Source organism: Zootoca vivipara, chromosome 7, assembly GCF_963506605.1.
Source record: "Zootoca vivipara chromosome 7, rZooViv1.1, whole genome shotgun sequence".
NCBI lineage: Eukaryota > Metazoa > Chordata > Lepidosauria > Squamata > Lacertidae > Zootoca > Zootoca vivipara.
The window spans coordinates 4551893-4572396 of NC_083282.1; the positions used below are offsets into that span (position 1 = coordinate 4551893).

At 42.8% G+C, this 20504-nt stretch overlaps 1 protein-coding gene across 2 annotated transcripts in view; it reads left to right on the forward strand.

Annotated features, from left to right (window-relative positions):
* Positions 1-277: 277 nt before the first annotated feature.
* COP1 (COP1 E3 ubiquitin ligase) overlaps positions 278-20504 on the forward strand; it is a 110621-nt gene continuing 90394 nt past the window's right edge. The window contains exons 1-6 of one of the 2 annotated variants that reach the window (XM_035121329.2): positions 278-810; positions 5998-6057; positions 8118-8215; positions 12089-12165; positions 13067-13186; positions 16749-16817. In XM_035121329.2, the coding sequence (XP_034977220.1) occupies positions 392-810; positions 5998-6057; positions 8118-8215; positions 12089-12165; positions 13067-13186; positions 16749-16817 (843 nt within the window). In that variant the 5' untranslated portion in view covers positions 278-391. The remainder of the gene's footprint in view (positions 811-5997; positions 6058-8117; positions 8216-12088; positions 12166-13066; positions 13187-16748; positions 16818-20504) is intronic. The other variant, XM_035121331.2, reaches the window with a different exon arrangement.

The following is a 20504-nucleotide window of genomic DNA, read 5'->3' on the forward strand; positions in this document are numbered from 1 at the left end:
GTATATTTTTTGTCAACCGACGGGCGCTTGTTAATAAAGTTTCAACAATGAGGTCGTTTCCCCCCCTCTTGCCCGCCTTCTTTTTTACCGGGAGGGGAGGGGAGGTGTCCAGGAGCCAATCAGATTCCTCTCCCGCGTCCCTCTCCCTCTCCATCTCTGGGTTGGAAGGGGAGGCGGCCCGTGGGAACCAATCAGGTTTCAGCACACGGAGTGGAAGGGGCGGAGGGAAGGCGTCGGCGTCGTCGACGAGCGAGTTTTTATTTTCGTTGTTGAAACTTTATTGTCCCCTCATTGCCGTAGACAGTCGCCCGTGCTGAGGGGAAATGATGCGCTGACTGAACCGGGCGGGCGACCCGTCGAGCCCGAGCGATCGAACCCAACAGGCCTCGGGATGTCAGGGAGCCGGCAGCCTCCTCCTCCTCCTCCTCCGCCGCCCCAACAGCAGCAGCACTCGACTCCCGCGCCGGGGCCTGGCGCCGCGGCGGCCCCCCCGGGACCTTCCTCTTCCTCCGCAGCCTCCTCCGTCACCACCTCGGCCTCCGCGGCCTCCTCGCCGGCGCCGGGCTCCTCCTCCCCCTGCGCCCCGGCGGGGCTTGGGGCCCCCGGGCGACCTGTGCTGGTGGCCGCCGTGGTCTCCGGCTCCTCCGGCGGGGGGCTATCGCGGCTGGCCGGGGCGGCCCGGGCCGGGGCCTCTGGGAGCGGCGCGGCGGCGGCGGGCGGCGCGAGTGGCAGCAGGAAGAGGCCGCTGCTCACCCCGCTCTGCAACGGCCTCCTGAACTCCTACGAGGACAAGAGCAACGACTTCGTATGGTGAGTTTGGCGGGGAGGGAGGGCGAGAAGCCGCGACGGCCAGAAGGGTTTCCTTTCTGACAGGTAAATGCCCACCCAGAACGGCTCCTTCATGTCTAGGTGTCTTTATATTATTCTGTTTTGTATTGAGCTTTCAAAGTTTCCAATTGGTGTTTTGTTTTGGTACTGGCCATTGACCGTAATAAAACGACTTGATTCGGATGCTAGTAATAATGATGACAACAACAGCAGCGGCGGCGGCAGGCTGCACACATGCACACTGATGTAGACTAGAGCATAAAATCATGGGTGGAATTGTAGATTTGGAAGGCACCACAAGGGCCACCTAGTCCAACCACCTGCCGAAGGTGGGACTCGAACCTGCAACCCTGAGGTTAAGAGCCTCACACTCATCTTCCAAGAGTTCAAAGTGTGCCGGTTACTGGAAGGAAGCCTTGTACACGTGAGCGTGTGTGGAGTGCTGAGCCCTCAGGAGAAAGTGCCCAAATGCCCTGTGCGGTAGGTCAGTGTTGGATTGAGCTTTGAGGATGGGACCAGGTAGGCCTTTGTTCCAAATGCAACCAGAGCTGATTTTTCCTTAATGCACAGGGATAGGGGCATGTTGCCTTTGTGTTCATGGCTGAGGAGAGATTTGAACTGGGGATTTAGTACCTTATGTTTTAGCAGAGTTCTTACATGTTTTCTTAAAAGCAAAATCTGCTGTGTTCTGTACAGTTTCCAGTATTTGCTTGTAGTTATGGCTGTATAGTTATGGCAGTTCGAAAGCACATCAAAGTGCAAGTAGATAGATAGGGACCGCTCCGGCGGGAAGGTAAACTGCGTTTCCGTGCGCTGCTCTGGTTCACCAGAAGCAGCTTTGTCATGCTGGCCACATGACCCGGAAGCTGTCTGCGGACAAATGCTGGCTCCCTCGGCCTATAGAGCGAGATGAGCGCCGCAACCCCAGAGTCGTCCATGACTGGACCTGATGGTCAGGGGCCCCTTTACCTTTACCTTTTATGGCTGTGATTGCAACCACATGCTTTGGAACAAGCCAAGATATTAAAGTACAGTTTGAAGTTTGTTTCAGACCACGGCTTCTTCTGAATTTGATAAGCTTAGTTCTCAGTTTTGACAAAATGGGGAACTTTTGTTAACTAGAGAGTTCTGTACAGTACCATGTTTAGAAGGCTTGTTCATTTCATGGTTTCAGTCATACCCGTGTTTCCCCTATTTTAAGACACCGTCTTATATTTATTTTTCCTCAAAAAACCATGGTGTCTTATATTCAGGGGATGCCTTTTTTATTACAGTTTTTATTACCTTACGGCCTCCTTGGCTGGGCCAGGCCGCTGGCTCGAGGCACTGCTGGGCGCTCCGAGCGCTTGGCGCTGCAGCAGCAGCTGGTTCCAGGCGCTGAGCTGGCAGGCCTCCTCCTGCTGCTGCAGCCGGCGTACTGAGTCCCGGTGGCTGGCTGGGGCGCACAGCGGTCTCGCTCCACACGGCATGGAGGTATGTCTTATTTTTCGCAAATGCTTAAAAATCCTGCCATGGCTTATTTTATGACTACGTCTTAAAATAGGGGAAACATGGTAGTAACGTTGTCCAAATAGTTCCAAATAGTTCCTTGTAAATTAAATTAATTAAGCTAGGTAGTTCTCCCTCAGTTTGGCTCATTTCACTTGGAGCCTAGCTGAGGAAAAACTGATATTAGGAGTAGGGCTTGCCGATCAGAAGGTTGGTGGTTCGAATCCCTGCAATGGGGTGAGCTCCCGTTGCTCGGTCCCTGCTCCTGCCCATCTAGCAGTTCGAAAGCACATCAAAGTGCAAGTAGATAAACAGGTACCGCTCCGGCGGGAAGGTAAACGGCGTTTCCGTGTGCTGCTCTGGTTCGCCAGAAGCAGCTTAGTCATGCTGGCTACATGACCCAGACGCTGTCTGCGGACAAATGCTAGCTCCCTTGGCCTATAGAGCGAGATGAGCGCCGCAACCCCAGAGTCGTCCATGACTGGACCTAACGGTCAGGGGTACCTTTACCTTATATAGGGTGCTAAACCATAGGTAAGGGGAAAGTTCAGTACCTTTGAACTCATCTTTCATATGTAGGTGACTGAGGCATACCCCAGATTTGAAAAAGACAGGTCTGCTATTGAAAAGTTGGAAAGACTGTAATGCACAAGTAGCTTGTGGGATTGCTCTATAGCTAATTTTGGCAAAAAGGATTTGCGGAAACCAGCAAGATTTTAATCAAAACCTTCTTTGTGCTCCCCAGCTTGGGTTGCCATGTCTGTTTGATAATCAAAGTGCAGACTTACCTCACAAGGTTTTCAAGTGAGTGGTGGGTCACCAACTGATCGCTAAACAGTCAAAAAAATGGCCTAGGGTTAACTAATTTCAGATGGTACACTATTTTTTGAGAAATTTCCCGAGCTGAGGAATTAACAGGTAGATAAAAGGCTTTGAAGGGTAAAAAAAGAAGATGGATTAGACAATATATTGTATTCTTTTTATTATTCTTATGTGAATAAATCGAGCCACACTACAATTTCTCCATTGATACAGGGTGATTTTGAAAGACTGTTTGGAAAGACTCTAGGATGTACAACAGTTTATGGTGACTCTATTTCTTGTTAGACAGATAAATTCCTTAGTAACAAACACTATTTTGTAAATAAAAAAAAATAAATACTAGTTACAATCCTGCCAGCTTCTATTATCTATCCCCCCAGCTCTTGGAGAAGTAGATCATAGGCTTCCATTATCATGCATAAGAATAAAACCAGTAAGAGAAGATCTGTCAGAATCTCTTTATCTAAAAATTTACTTAAAATAGCTAAAACTGAAGCCTTATTAACACATTCAGAAAACATTGTGTAGTCAGTGAAATAGATCTAGGTAATGTTGACTGTAAGGTTATATTTTATATGGCACTGGCAGGAGTGTAGCCTAGGGCAGTAGGTGACTTCTATCTGTTCTGGCAGAAGATGCAGTGTGGAATAATTCAGCAAGTTTCTTTATGATACAGGGCAGGGTGAAGCAAAAGGTTACTTAGATGACCATGCTTACTTTCTCTTAAAACGGCATGCAAACTGAAGTGACTGCTACCTTTGTTTTAGAAATACTTGTATATCTTGGGGGGGGCAGTTTTTTGCTGTTCCTTTTCTAGAGGAAAATAGTCTATGCAGTTTTAGTTCAAATACTATTTGTTGTTGTTGTTGAATCTGGCTTTTAATCAAAAATGATCTGGACTCTTGAGTTTCATTCTAGAGTTCTTAGGACAAATACAGTGGTACCTCCGTTTACGACCTCAATTGGTTCCGGGGAGCCAGTCACTCCCCGAGCAAACCGCAAACTGAGTACCTCTTCTGCATGTGCACGAAGCGCTGATAGAGCACTTCTGCACATGCATGAGCTGTGCAGATCGCTTCTGCGTATTCGCGTGCCACAGAACCCGGATGTAAGCACTTCCGGGTCCGCGGCAGTCGCAAACCCGATCGATCGCAAACTGCAGCGATCGTAAACCGAGGTATGACTGTACATACTGTGAACATTACTGGTATGTTTCTATTTTGAGGATTGATACACCAGAAGAGATTGATGCACCCTTGACCTTTCCTAATTTGTGAGGCTTGAGACTTGGTTGTGGGCTCTCCTTCTCATCACTGTCAAAGAAGACGTGAATTATTCTAGAAGGATCACACTCATGTATGTAGATAAGGCAATTTGATAAGCATTTCATACTTGGGATTTCATAAGGCTTTTGACAAAATCCCTCATCTAAAGTTGCTAAGCCAACTTTGGCCTGTAATAAGGCACGTCAAAATGCAAGTAGATAAATAGGAACCGCTACAGCGGGAAGGTAAACGACGTTTCCATGTGCTGCTCTGGTTTGCCAGAAGCAGCTTTGTCATGCTGGCCACATGACCTGGAAGCTATACGCCGGCTCCCTCGGCCAATAATGCGAGATGAGCGCGCAACCCCAGAGTCGGTCACGACTGGACCTAATGGTCAGGGGTCCCTTTACCTTTACCTAAGGCAGGTGGCAGCAGTGGAAGAGATTCGGGTATTGGAGCAGCTGGCACCTCTCGCAGACTACTAGAAGGCAAGAGGCAGGCAAAGATGGTAAAGCTGTGATATGACTTACTGGAGCCATCACAGAGAGAGTGGCAGTCATATTCCATTTCTTAGAGTGCCACTTTGGAGGATGAAAAGATTGTTGTGGAGGCAAGAAGAAAATGCCTGGAAAGTAGTGAAGATATTTTGCTAACTCTGCCACTTAATTTTTTTGAAGTTCAATTCCCTATGAAAGCTGCCTTTTGATTTATGTAATTTCAAATATCATTCCAGATATATTATTCCAGATATATTTTACATCTCAACATATTTAAGCAAAACACTTTAGGTGGAACTATTGCATTTACAGTGGTACCTCTGGATGCAAACGGGATCTGTTCCAGAGGCCGCATCCTGAAGCGCTGCGTCTGCGCACGTGCATGACACAATTCGGTGCTTATGTGCATGCGCAAAGTGCAATTTAGTGTTTCTGCACATGCGCGCACGCCGAACCCGGAAGTAACCCATTCCGGGACTTCCGGGTTCGGCACGGACATAACCTGAAAAGACGCATCCTGAAGCGGACGTAACATGAGATATGACTGTATTGCTTTTATGGCATTTTGGGTGGAAGGTTTTTAAAGTTGCTGCGCATGAGATTATTTGAATCAGCTGGTTGGTTTCAGCACAGTTCAATGGTTTCCAAATAAATTAATATAGATTTTAACAATGGGCTGGTTTTTACACCACATTAAACCATAGTTCGTTTATAAATAAAATTGTGGTGCTTTAATCCTCCCCTGCTCCTCCCCTGCTGCTGCTTATGTGTCTGGAAGGAAGGAAGCCATAGTAAGAAACCACGAACCCAGATTCTGATGCAACAGAAAGCCAGACTTTGACTTGTTTTCTCCTTCATGTGGCTTGGAGCTAGGTAGGAACAGCAAAGTGTCTGTGATTTTACCAGTGTGCTGCTTGTTCCCATTAAACCATCATTGACTATGCTTAACCAGGCCAGTGTCTGTTCGTATTTGTTTAATGTTTCTTAGGTGCTGTTCCTTCTCTCCCTCTTCTCTCCCTCCTCTCCAGTAAATGGAAAGGTTGCCTGTTTGACTTATGTGATGCATTACTTACATGCCTTTCCCCTCTTTGTTCCAGCCCCATCTGCTTTGATATGATTGAAGAAGCTTACATGACAAAATGTGGACACAGCTTTTGGTAAGATTTGTTGACCAAACTGCATAGCATGATGAAATTATTTATAAATTTAAGTGTTGTGGGCTGGGGTTGGATTATTGGATGCACCCTGTGGCTGGGGTGGCTTTTGAGCAAGTGGCACAAGATAACATTGTCTGAATGAACATCTTCATGGATACTTCCAAAAGATAGATCCTGAAGACTGTACTGGAACCTGCTTTTAGAGTATTTTCCTAGTTAATTTCTTACACAAAACTTGTTAATCTGCATTGGGGAATGTCATCTATTGTATAATATCTGAAGTGGTTTTTTTTACCATAAGAACACTGATATGTGTAGCAGCTTCTCAGTCCATGTAACCATGATGGGGAGAGACTTGGGCTGCTCTTAATATTAGCCTGAAACGAAGGGCTTGTATGTATAATCTTCTCTGCACAGGCCATTTTAAAGCATAAGTCAGTTGGGATGTTGCATAATGCAGGGGAAAATGGTGAAACTCACAGAAGTGCTCCCATTCTGTGTCCAAGATAATCACCATGCAAATGCTTACAGTCATTATCCAAAATATGAAATGGATACCCTGTTTCTCATATTTTAAGACATACCCATAAAATAAGCCATAGCAGGATTTTTAAGCATTCAAGGAATATAAGCCATACCCCGAAAATAAGACATAGTGATAGGCGCAGCAGCAATGCCGGCCGCGGCAGGAGGGGGAGGAAAAAAATAAGACATCCCTTGAAAATAAGCCATAGTGTGTTTTTTTGAGGAAAAAATAAATATAAGACATGTCTTATAATATGAGAAACACGGTATCACTTGGTAGTTCCTAAATGTTTATGGACCTTCAAAATCAATAAACTTTGAATCAACAAATTTGAGATTCATAATCAATAAACCAATTGGGGATTGAAGCAAATTAGATATATTAGGATTACATTATAAAATAAAATTCTTCTAAAATCTGGTTAAAGAGATTGCATTAATTATACCTGTCATCCTAATATAGGCTTGCAAGAATGTTTTTAAACTACTTTTACTCATCTTCCTTTCATGATCTCTGAGCACTTGATCAAAATACTTGCACATGGTTGCTGTTGGATGAATGGGGTACATAATAATAATAATAATAATAATAATAATAATAATAACAACAATAATAATAATAATAATAATAATAATATTTATACCCCGCCCATCTGGCTGGGCTTCCCCTGCCACTCTGGGCGGCTACATTACGGATAGTGTTGAGGTACCACCTGCCTTGCTGACTAGCAGTCTTCTTACCTGATCTGAGGTGTTCTCAGATGTGATTTTGACATGCCCCAGGCTATTGGTGGTAACTGCTGACTGGGCCAAGGTGGTAATTAAATGCCTTTCTGAGAGTGGGAGTGGTCCTAGGCCTTCTGAGAGATGAATCATTAAGAATATTCTGCTCCATTTTGGACTAGGAGATTTAACAAGTATAGGCCAGTTGCAGGTGATGCCTTTCCAGACAAGCATCTTGAGTGGGTAGTCGCTTACCTACTCCAGGCTCTCTTGGGTAAAACTGATATTCTACCGTGTTTCTCATATTATAAGACATGTCTTATATTTATTTTTTCCTCAAAAAAACACACTATGGCTTATTTTCAAGGGATGTCTTATTTTTTTCCTCCTCCTGCCGCGGCCGGCATTGCTGCTGTGCCTATCACTATGTCTTATTTTCGGGGTATGGCTTATATTCCTTGAATGCTTAAAAATCCTGCTATGGCTTATTTTATGGGTATGTCTTAAAATATGAGAAAATCTAGATCCATTTTAATCAGGGTTCAGGTCCAGTTTTAGTTACCCTGTAATGACCTATTTTGTGAAGTAGGTATTGATTCTCCTTGATCTCTTGGTGGCTTTCAGTACTATCCAAAATGTTTTATCTACTTGAAGCCACCTAGGCCATAGGCCTACTTCTGCAATATTTATGGTATACTATGAAAGTAGAAAGCAAGGGATTAAAGAATGTGGCACAACATACCCAGTTGTACATATGCTCTTGCTTGTTGTATTTTCTTTCTTATGGTTCTGGTTTGTTTTCCCTTCAACAGCTATAAATGTATTCACCAAAGCCTGGAAGACAACAACAGATGTCCCAAATGTAATTATGTTGTAGATAACATTGACCATCTTTACCCCAACTTTTTAGGTAAGTTTTAAGATTTGTTGGTGTTGCAGCATTGAATAATTATATTTCATCTTGGGTTTTAATGAGCAGATCTTGTATCATCTGTTTGCTCCTTATTTTCTAACCATCATTTTGCTAACTTTACAGAATTTGGGTGGCATTCAGCCAGATTTTACTCAGAGTAGACTCACTGAAATTAATGGACATGACTAAGTTAGATCCATTAATTTCAGTTGGGTCTCTGAGTTAAACTTAGTTGATACCACCCAGTGTTTCATAGAATGCAGTCTGTAAGTAGGTTGTGCTTTAATACATTTTCTAGTCAAGCAGCATACTGAAAAAGTGCTTAGAGCACACTTTGTTTACTGGATTTGGCTTAATTCTTATGTGCATGATGGATAGAGAATGGAATGTTGCTGTAATAAAGAACCTGGATATAGTGTTGTGCAAAATAGATAAATTACCCTTGTGTCAAGGATGCCATATTTGCAAAGTATGTTTAAAAAAATGTTTTTGACATTGAATTTTAAGTTGTTGTAACCCACCCCAGGTATCATCTAGCTAGGTTTGCTTAGTAAGCTAGGTTTTATACTGGATTTTGCCATAGATGAGGGAAACATTTGGAATATAGCAAGTATGCGTAATTTTTGCTGCTGAGGAGCAACGGACTTTAGATATGTGTGTGTGAGTCAGAGATGCAAACTGGAAAGCATTTAAAGATCTTTCAGAACTTCTCCACTGCTGTTATTTCTTCTGTTCTGCTTCTTACTTCCACGACACCGTCTGTCATGATGGAATACCTCATTGTCCTTCTATCAACCTGCCGTGTTCCTTCTTTAGATCACTTCTTTACTAGGCCATTGTAACTTGTGCTGCCCCTGAGCCCTTGTGTGTGCCACATTGATCAAACTGTTGTTACCATGCACTCCTATCATGTTAATCTAATACAGAGTAAGAGCATTCTGTGCAGGGATATTTCATAATAATTTAATACAAGATCCCTGTAGTCGAGTATGAACCTTGGATGCATATTTGCTGTGCCAAGATAGCACAACACACAAGCTAGCACCAAGCAGAATCAAGGATATAGTTGGCTTGCACAAGCACTTTCTCTTCAAGGAAAATATGCCTGCCTATTTTACTGACTTTCCACCCCCCCAAAATGTGTCTTTAGTTGCCAGGTTAACACACATTGACAGCTCTGCTGCCTAGTACCTGACAGTGATGCTCAAGTGTGAGCTCCAGTACTTTAATGTCCCCACTAGATAGTGCTCAGGTGCCACTTTAGGTTTCATATAGGTAACCTTTTCTCCAGTATCAGTAATGTCAGATGATCTAAATTGTTAGGTGAAACTATTACTACTACTACTAAGGGGTTAGGTAAAGGGACCCCTGACCATTAGGTCCAGTCATAACCGACTGGGGTTGCAGCGCTCATCTCGCATTATTGGCCGAGGGAGCCAGCGTACAGCTTCTGGGTCATGTGGCCAACATGACTAAGCCGCTTCTGGAGAACCAGAGCAGCGCACGGAAACACCGTTTACCTTCCTGCTGTAGCGGTACCTATTTATCTACTTGCACTTTGATGTGCTTTCGAACTGCTAGGGTGGCAGGAGCAGGGACCGAGCAATGGGAGCTCACCCCGTCGTGGGGATTTGAACCTTCTGATCGGCAAGCCCTAGGCTCTGTGGTTTAACCCACAGCAATTGGAAACAAATGATGCTACGGCAGTGAACTGGCATGGAAAAAGATAGGGGGGTTGGGGTTTCCTTGAAGATGTTTCTAACTTCCTCCCCACTTCTGTCCCAAAATGTATTCCCCTGGAAATGTAACAGTGCACTGTATACCCCATTGTATTATGTCTAGATCAGTGAGGGAATTAGCCTTATGTAAGTGAGCTACATTGTGCAGTGAAATGCCTACATTTGTTTAAAGGCATACCTCCCCCACTTATGCACATCCCACTTGTGTGTTATCTTGTTTAAAATAGATAGATAGATAGATAGATAGATAGATAGATAGATAGATAGATAGATAGATAGGCTGGCCTTCCCTTGCTTGGGGCTGCTGCCTGAATGAGGGGAGGTCACCTTTGATCAGCCAGCACTGGGCAGGAGGCTCCCACCCTGGCAGCAGTTCTGCTGGCGCCCTTCTTGGTTCTCACCCCCTGTGGCCACACACACTGGCTCCTCACAGACAGGTAGGCTCAGGACAAGCTGGGTAGTAGCCCCAAGTGATTTCCAGGGTAAGTCTCTCTCTTCCCCCCCTCCCTATTTAAATGGAGTGCTCCCCACTTTATGCTTTTTCACTTCTGCACATAAGTAGGGTGTGTGTGCCTGTACTCCAATAATGTGCTTTCCTCCCCACCCCACCCCCGCTTGCCAATGCTTGGTACTTAAATACTGTGTTCTTCTACTTTGCTCATTCTGACAAAAATATATATCCTCCCAAGAGGTCTGGATTATTGTGTTTTTCTCTCACTACATTTCTAGATATTTTGCTCTAGGAAATCTAAGGTACTGACCTGTTTGAGAAAGTGTGGTAACCAACTGGGAATATCTAAATGTGAATGTTCTTGACCCTATGCTGTAGGGAAGACTCATTTACTGCATAACATTATTTGTGCTCAACAGGAAGGTCCTTTGCTATGAACAAATTAAGGGGTGTTGGTGATTCTTATTAATTTGTATATGTAAACAAACTACATGTGGAGTGAAATTCTGGAGAGAACATAGGTTAAAGTAAAATAAAAAAAATCCTTCAGTAGCACCTTAAAGACCCACTAAGTTTTTATTTTGGTATGAGCTTTCGTGTGCATGCACACTTCTTCAGTATCTGAAAAAGTGTGCATGCACACGAAAGCTCATACCAAAATAAAAACTTAGTTGGTCTTTAAGGTGCTACTGAAGGAATTTTTTTATTTTACTTCGACTCAGACCAACACGGCTACCTACCTGTAACCATAGGTTAAAGTGTTTGTTTTAATTATCCAGATCTCATTTATTTAAATATTTAAAGCCTATTTATTTAAATATTTAAAGCCTACATCAAATGATTTCAGGGTAGAGTACACATATATCTAAAAGTAGTTCTAATTAAAAATAAGCAGCAGATAAAAACAGTAAATAATTTTAAAACACATTGCTATAGTATTAATCTGTAAGATCAACGATCCCCCAAAGCCTGAGAAAATAAGAGAATATTCCAGCATATAAAACGACTGGGCATATAAGACGACCCCCAACTTTTCCAGTTAAAATATAGAGTTTCTTATACTCGCCGTATAAGAAATACGAACCGGCGTATAAGATGACCCCCGACTTTTGAGTACTGTAGATTTTCCTGGGTTAAAAAGTAGTCTTATATGCAGGATTATACAGTAGGTCTCAATGCTGAAACGCAAACAAAGTTGGCATCAGGTGGATCTCAGATGGGAAGATATTCCACAGGAGGGTGTGTAAATCCCAAAGGTGGGATAGTTGAGAAGGGCCTCCCTAGAAGATCTCAGTGCTCAAGCACAATACAGGGAGAGACACTACTTCAGCCCAGTTGTCCAGGGCTTTGTAATTCTTAACCAATACCTTTAATTTGGACCGGAAATGCATTGGCAGCCAGTGCAGTTTCTTAAAAACTGATTTTATGTGGTTGCCTTTAACTGTGTTTATGGCCTAGCTGTCCAACATTACTTCGTTTTCAGCTGTTCAATATTTTATTCCATAATGTGTGGTTTTTCAGCAATTTTTTTACACATACTTAAACCATGTGTTCTGCAATGTTACTGTGTAAACAAAATAGACAAACTTTAGAAAAAGTTGTGAAATTATTTTAATTTAGTCACATTAAATGAGTAAAACTCATAAAAATTCACTGTTTATTTCTTTTCCTTTTGTTTAGTGAATGAACTTATCCTTAAACAAAAGCAAAGATTTGAGGAAAAGAGATTCAAACTGGACCATTCAGTGAGTAGCACCGTATGTCCAAATTTCTTACTCTCATTTTTCTTCTGGGTAATAATTTTAGTTATGGGTACTGTTTGTTCAGATTTATTGCTCAAAACCACAGGTCATCATATTAGGAAACATGAGAGATGAATGTGGAGATGAAAAATGGAACAAAAATATTCTTTAAAATTAAATTTTATTACTTTAGATTTTGTGATGGATTTTGATATTCTAGGAATCAGTTATGCAGCTCAACATACATATTCAGCTTTTTCTGTTGCAAATGGAGGCTTGTATTTGAGTGGAGATTGGAATGTGTGTCACAGGTGTTCAGAGAAAACAAATTGATGTCGCGTACCATGTGTAATTAGCTTATGTAACTACAATCTTGGACTAATCATAGAGTTGCAAGGGACCCTGGGGATCTAGGAATATGCAGCCGCCCCATACAGTTTTGAGTAGAAATGGTAAAAATTTCATTCTTCATGCTTATAGTGAAATGATTCACAGTTTTTTCAATTAAACCTTACCCTGGAAAATAGGGCTCTATATTTCTTTTAAGAATTTTTATTAAGACATAGACTTGCCCAAAGTTACAGTGTGCTTAAATGTATCCCCTGAAATCTGTACCTAAGTTTCCACTGTACAAGTCCAAGGTTTGGATCCAAATAACTACAGGCAGTGTTTTGCTCATTCAGTGGGTAATTCTGCTCCTTTCCTATTGTCTCTCCTGAGGGTTAGATGGAAGCTGTGGAATTGTGTATAGTGGGGTAGATGGCACTTAAGTTGGGTGAAGCTCTTTTTTTGTGAGAAATGCATTCTCTTTATACAGTGGGTCATGTCTGTAATCTATAAATTGCTGCAATATTTATTTGCCTGTTTTCACCAACACATACCTTGATGATCTGTCTGTTTGTTTGCTTGCTTTTAGAATGGCCACAGGTGGCAGATATTTCAAGATTTGCTGGGAACAGATCAAGATAACCTTGATTTGGCCAATGTTAATTTAATGTTGGAACTCCTGGTCCAGAAGAAAAAACAGCTGGAAGCAGTAAGCTTTCCCCCTTCTCTCTGTTAATAAATACATTAAGAAGCATTACTTTTTGTTTGGTGAAATTCTAATAGTCATTCCTTGGTTCTCGAATGACTTAGTTGACGAACAAATCGGCTCCCAAACGCTGAAAACTCGGGAGTAAGTATTCCGGTTTTCGAATGTTTTTTGGAAGCCGAACATCCGACATAGCTTCCGCTTGAGTGCAGAAAGCTCCAGCAGCCAATTGGAAGCCACGCCTTGGTTTTCAAACGGTTTCAGGAGTCGAATGGACTCCTGAAACAGATTAAGTTTGAGAACCAAGGTTCCACTGTACAGTACAAAGGTGACTTCCTGACGGTTGCTTAGCATTGTTGCTTAGCCATTTTAATACAAGTAGAAAAGCTTGTAAATGCCACTTACCTGGTAACTTGCGGTGAGTTATAATAGAATTGTAGAGTTGGAAGGTACCCTGAGAGTTATCTAGTCCAACCCCCTACAATGCAGGAATCACAACTAAAGCATCCATTACAGATGGCCATCCAACCTCTGCTTTAAAACCTCCAAGGAAGGGGAGTCCATCATCTTCTTAGGGACTCCATTCCACTGTGGAACAGCCTGTAACAACAGAAAGTTCTTCTTGATGTGACAGAGGGACTCAGGAGTGAGGCTTCTTCACCTGCAATAAGAGCTGGGTGAAGCTACCAATGCACTCTGGCCCTCATACGGCAGAGGGACTGTGCAGGCAGGCGGGTTCTTTAAACTGCTTCACTGAGGGCTTGTGGCTGCCCGTTCGTCAGCGAGCAGTTTAACAAAGCCCCCACTTGAGCTTGCATGAGCTGGATGCCGTGGGTTTGATCACCTGAGAAGCGGACTTACTTAACCCCCCACTTCTCAGTTGATCAAGTCCCTCTTTGGCGCGTACATGGGGTGAGCAGACTGACTCTTTCTCCCCCCCCCCCCATGGGCCTGCCTCTGTTGCCTTAGCATCGGCAGATGGGCAGCAGTTTTGAAAGAGGCAGAAGCTGCACACAGTGATGCTAATTCAGGCATCCCCAAACTGCGGCCCTCCAGATGTTTTGGCCTACAACTCCCATGATCCCTAGCTAACAGGACCAGTGGTCGGGGATGATGGGAATTGTAGTCCAAAACATCTGGAGGGCCGAAGTTTGGGGATGCCTGTGCTAATTGTTTCCATGGCCGGCAACTGCTGTCTGCTCACCCTTTTTCTGACATTGTGCTGCCCCACCATATTGCAGTGTTTCACAATGTTGAAAAGCAGATGGTCTAACAAATCAAGCTTGCACTACTTGTAACCCACCATTTAAAGCACTGCCCTCAAGAGAGCCATTGGCCAGCTACAAGAAATATGATAAACCTGTTGTTTGCTTGGGTTTGTTAATATCTGGTGGACCAGGATGCAAAATTGCTGGGATACATTCAGATTTCTGGGTTTAGTCCTGGATTAAATGAATCTGATGATTGGGTTTTGCTGCAAAAATTACTGTTGCGAAGTATGGAAAAAATGGTCAAGAAAGCCTCTATTCTTGCTTTTTTCACCTTTTCACAGCCATTTGCACTTTTATCTTCCACTACATTAACATCAGTCCCTAAGACAGTTGGATGGCACATTGTATGCCTCCTTCCTGCAACTCCTGCAGCCAAGCTGGTGCCAAGTGTATTGCTCTGCTTTCCTTTGGACCACGTCAACCAGGACAAGAGGGGGGGGTTGTTGTTTGGGCAGCATAGGACCTCCATACACACTGCCCTGGCTTGTCCCCCAGGGAGGTCTTCTTGGTGCTTTTAATGCAGCTATTTGACTTCACCCCTGGAGGTGCACTCCATTGTCTCTCAAGACCAGGCATAGGCAAACTCAGCCCTCCAGATGTTTTGGGACTACAACTCCCACCATCCCTGACCACTAGTCCTGTTAAGCTACGGATGATAGGAGTTGTAGTCCCAAAACATCTGGAGGGCCGAGTTTGTCCATGCCTGCTCAAGACAGACAGATGGCAACAACTAACATTAAAATCATTTTTTCTTTTTTGAAAGGACACTACTTGTGCTCCCTGCTCCTCCTGCTCCACTGCTGTGTGGAGTGGGTATATATGTACCTTAACAGATTTAATGACCTTGGTGTGCACTAATATGCATAAATTTTTGGCTTTAAAAGCTATTGAACTTTTTAAAGGCTTACGGTATTTTTGTATGTTTATACGGCTTTAGATATTTTTAAGGCCTGTTGTGCAGAGATTTATTGTATTTGTTGCACTTACATTCCACCTTCAGGAGAGTTACCAGGAAGTCTCCTATCCAAGCATTTAGCAAACTCTAAGCTGCTTATATTCAGCACTGGTTGCTACATGATGTGCCTTCTAACTGTAACTGTGGCCTATAGTGCAGATATGCATAAATGTATGAATTATCAATATTGGAGATTGCTTAGGAAACATTTTGTCCCGTTTGAGTTGGCCACTGAAAAGGGGAGTACTTTTAAAGGGATATGTAGGCTCAGTTAATATTTGCCTAACCAATAGTTAATGGAGATCTAATTAATTGGGTTGGGGAAGTCTGATGTGGTATTTTTTTAGCTGCACAACCTTTCCCCTTAACTTAGTTTTCAGACAAAAACGTAATAAAGTGGAACAAATTGCTGTATGCCTACATTTAGACTCAGTTCCTCAGAGAAATTATATTGGTACTGTTTATATATGGCCTCCAGTAACAGTTTACTCTGCTTATTTTCCATAATCTTTTGTGGTAATTGTATCATTGCCTTTTAGCAGCATAAATATAATTTTTAGAAGGGGAGGATAGCATTGATAATAAAGGATACTGGGCTGGTGCAGATAAAATGCTTGTACTGGGTAAAGAGCCAGTTTTAGGAATATAAGACCCTAAGCCAAAACTGATCTACTTTGTGGAGCAAATTCTCTCCAACCAAGATTTTCCTTATTGCAGGATCTGAAAATCTACTTTGGAGTGGGTTTCAGATTGTGAGTGAAGTGAAAATGGCCTCTATTTGTATTCCCAAAGTTGGTTCTATAATACATGACCTGGAAAGCTGTCTGCAAACAAATGCTGGCTTCCTTGGCCTGAAGCGAGATGAGCTTCATACCCCATAATCAAGTTTGACTGGACTTAACCATTCAGGGGTCCTTTACCTTTTACCTTTAAAACCAATAATGTTTGAAAGCTGAACATCACATGGATGTGTAATGACAGGCGTGCCCATTTCTGCCAGTGAACAAATGTACAAAAAGGTCTGGGCGAATAAATGGGTTTTTAACTAGTGCTGTAAATCCACCAGAGTCAGCATCAGTGAAATCTGAAAGGTCAGGGCATTCCATAATTATCAAGCTGCCACCCATGCAGTTTTGTACATTGCCATGCAATGTACAAAATGTACATGCTAGGCTTTCCAATTGCACAGGTTTTTGTACATATTTCCATTTGTAGTCATGTATCACCTGAGCATCTTGTATATGCACATTTTCAGAGTGAAAATATTTGCATGTATCTTTGAATTTATTTATTTATTTGGCACATTGTCTTGTTTTTATGTCTAAACCTTCTGTTACAGGAATCCCATGCTGCCCAGCTACAGATTTTGATGGAATTCCTGAAGGTTGCCAGGAGAAATAAAAGAGAGGTAACGTAACCTACTTAACACAACCTACTTGATTTACTACCATTGATGTCTTTTTTCCATTGCCCTATTTTTAATAATGCGAGTTGGGATATCACATTGTGTTAATAAAGAGGTGTGTGGGGTAGGGTGGGAATCCTTCACAATAGAATCTTTAAAACACATGGATTTGAAAGGCTCTATATCATACTGTGAAGGGTGGTTTGTGTTCCTGTGTTTCAACTTGAAATGGGTGTTTCTTTTGCTTAACTTTTAATGTGGTGGGAAAGAAGACTGTCAAGGACATAGTTGTTGGCAGTTACAGGAACTTTTTGGAGTAAATTGCAGATCGGACTAGAATTGGGCAGCATTACAAATCATTTTCTAGCAAAGTTTTTTAAAAAGTCTTAATATGGAAAGCCTGTTACCATGTATATACATATACTACCGGTATAGATCAGGGGTCCCCAGACTACGGCCCCCGGGCCGGATGCGGCCCAATTAGCCTCCCAATCCGGCCCGCGACGACCCCTGCCGCCCGCTGCTGCCGCCCGCTCTTACGGCGCGCGGCGCGGCGGCGATCTTCAAAATCGGCAAAAAATCGCCGAAAATCCTTTGTGCGCATGCGTATGGGCCTCTCCCGACCCAGAAGAGGTCATTTCCGATGCACTTCCGGGTCGGGGGAGGCCCATACGCATGCGCACAAGCGATTTTCGGCGATTTTCCCCCCGACCGTGTGCGTGTGCGCATGCGCACGGGCGCGCACTCCCCCGCCCTCCGCCCCGCTGCGTGCGCACTCCCCTGCTCTCCGGCCCGCCGCGCGGTCGGCGCGGCGGGCACCGGCCCGAAGCCCGGTAAGTCTGGGGACCCCTGCTATAGATTCTAGGGTGATAAAAAATTTTTTTTGCTGAAATAATATTGTGATAGGTCTTATCCCATCTTTATAAAATGTGGGACAAGGGGAGATGGTATCTGTTTAGTGTATGGCTAAAACATGAAGTTTTGCTTTAATTGATTTAGCATGGGGGGAAAGTGTTAAATCTCATAGGATGCAAGTAGGTTACAGCAGACTTTTTGGCCTATTAGGTGGGGGGAAAGGAAGTTACCCTACATGGCCAGTGTGAATATTTGTCCTTCTTCCAACTTAAATGAGTACATTAGGGTCATGTGGTTGCGCACATGTAATTTAAGATTCACTCTGCCCTTGCCCCTCAGTATTGGTGATGCATCTAATGATGATTAGCCAGGAATAAATGAACTATATTTACTCTTAAACTCATGTTCAAAAATTGACTGTTTAATTTTAGATGTTGTCATCATCATATCATTATTATTTCTATTTTATTTTTATTCTGCTTTTCCTGTGTCCCTGAGTATATAAAAGCCTTTCCTCTTGGTCACAAATCTTGTAGTTTTTTTTTTGCAAATAGTCTTTGTCTTGTCGCTGAACACCCCACTTATGAATGGTAAATTGGATTTAAAATTAGTTGGCTACTTTAACTTTGTTGTTGGCCAGCAGTAACTGCAGGGTATGATAAGACTTCTTGGAACGGTCTCTTGGTACCCTTGGGAAGGATCTCCCAAATATCATAAGAAAACAAAAAGGTGTGTGACAGTTGTATACCCCAACTTTAAATAGCCAATTGGCTTTTTCTGGATAGATTATAAGAGTAAAAATGCAGCTATTTTAAAAATCTCTAAAACAAAACACACACACACACACACTCTGACATAATTTAACTCCAGTCAGAGAAGCTTGAAAGGATTAACTAAAAAAAATTAGCAGTGTTAACAAGCCTGGAAACAAAGCAAGGTTTCCACTTAGCAGTATCCAATTGATAGCTGCCATGGTCTAGTGGAAGTCGAGAGAGAGAGAGAGAGAGAGAGAGAGAGAGAGAGAGAGAGAGAGAGAGAGCTGGTAATAGTGAGGCAGCAAGAGAATAATTTTTTTTGGGGGGGAGGTGTGGGGAACCGGTGTACATTGGGCCAGTTTCAGTACAATGACTCCAAGGCTGCAGAAGATAAGGTACAGTGGTGCCTCGCTAGACGAATTTAATTCGTTCCACGGGTCTTTTCTTATAACAAAAAATTCATCTAGCGAATCCCATAGGAATGCACTGAAATTTTTTTGAATTTTTTTTTGCCCATAGGAACGCATTAAGTGAATTTCAATGCATTCCTATGGGAAACCGCGATTCGTTAGACGAATTTTTCATAAAACGAATTCGTCTAGCGAGGCAACCTCTGCTCGAAAAATCCTTTCGTTAAGTGGAAATTTCGTTAAGCAGGGCATTCGTTAAGCGAGGCACCACTGTAGTAGCATTCTGTAAAATTGCCAAGAGGAGTGAATAGCTAGGAAAGGCCTAAGCTGTGCAGTCTCCTTCTGCTTCTGAAAAGAAAGAACTGGGTTGACATAGAGACTAAAATCCTCCCAGGAGATACCAAGGAGGGCAGCGTTTCCATATTGCAGGGGGTTGGGCTAGATGACCCTTGAGGTCCCTCCCAACTCTACAATTCTGTGATTTAGTTCAGGCCTACGCCCCCTCCTTTAAGTGAGCAGGCCAATTTAGGAGCTTATCACTATCATGCCTGCTCACTTAAGTGAAGCTTATTTTATACACACAATGAAAAATACTTTGGGCAGCTGAAAATTATTCATTAAGTTTCTTATAGCATGCCCTTCCTCGCAAAGGAGACAAAGGCAGCAGTTGCAAAGGCAGCTGCCCTGGAAGTGTTACACTACTTCATTTAGCTGAGTATGTATACTGAACATTCTGGAGTTGTCATCTTCCTAAATATATCCATTCAACTGCTGGTGCTCCGTCAACATAATGAAAATGTTAAGTAGCGAAAGAGAGACTGGCACTAGTTATTGCGTGGTAATTGTGGACAAATAAAAGCATGAATTCTCCAGTGCCGTTGTTAGCTCCTGCTAATCACTTTTCATGTCAAACATTGTTGCTTAGGTCATTTACACACGTGTATAGGATGATTGATTTATAGGGGAGGAGAAATGACAAAGGCAAAAATCATTCAGATCACAGATAGTTGATTAGTTCTTGCATTCCCAAGGTAGGTTTTTAGCTTCAGCAATAAATTTTCCATTATCCTTATTTTTTAAAAAATGTTTCAGCAATTTCCCTGCTCAGTTAGATGAAAATAGCCACAATAACATGCAGCAGGGATTTTTGCTGGTTTAATGCTCATTTCCATAAGCATCCATCCATTTGTTTGCCTTTTGAAAAATGTGGCATTGAAATGCTCTGAAGTTGATTCCTTAAAACTACAGTTGCTTTAGGATCAGCTTGCTTTTTGGTGCTTTTATAATCTTGATGGTTTTTGGAAAGTGTTCATAAAATTGGGGGGGGGGTAGATTTGATGCCACTTTGGGACATACAATGAATTATTGGCAACAGCACATTTTATAGACTTTGTAACGGAAGCATATGTTGCCTGTGTAAGTACACCCATCACATTTCACAACTGTATGAGTAGGTCAAATGAAACAATCATTTGAAGCATATATTTGTTATGATTTTTCCATTATTTCATTTACTGCACAGATGATAGCTTCAGTTTTCCTTGTTGGCAGCAGAAGTGGGTCCTACCTGTTGTGAAGCTACCCCTCTTGATGTCCTAAACAAGCGGGTGATGTGTCACTTAATCCAGGGTTTGTTCAACTGTAGATTCAGGTCTCATAGGAAGAGATGC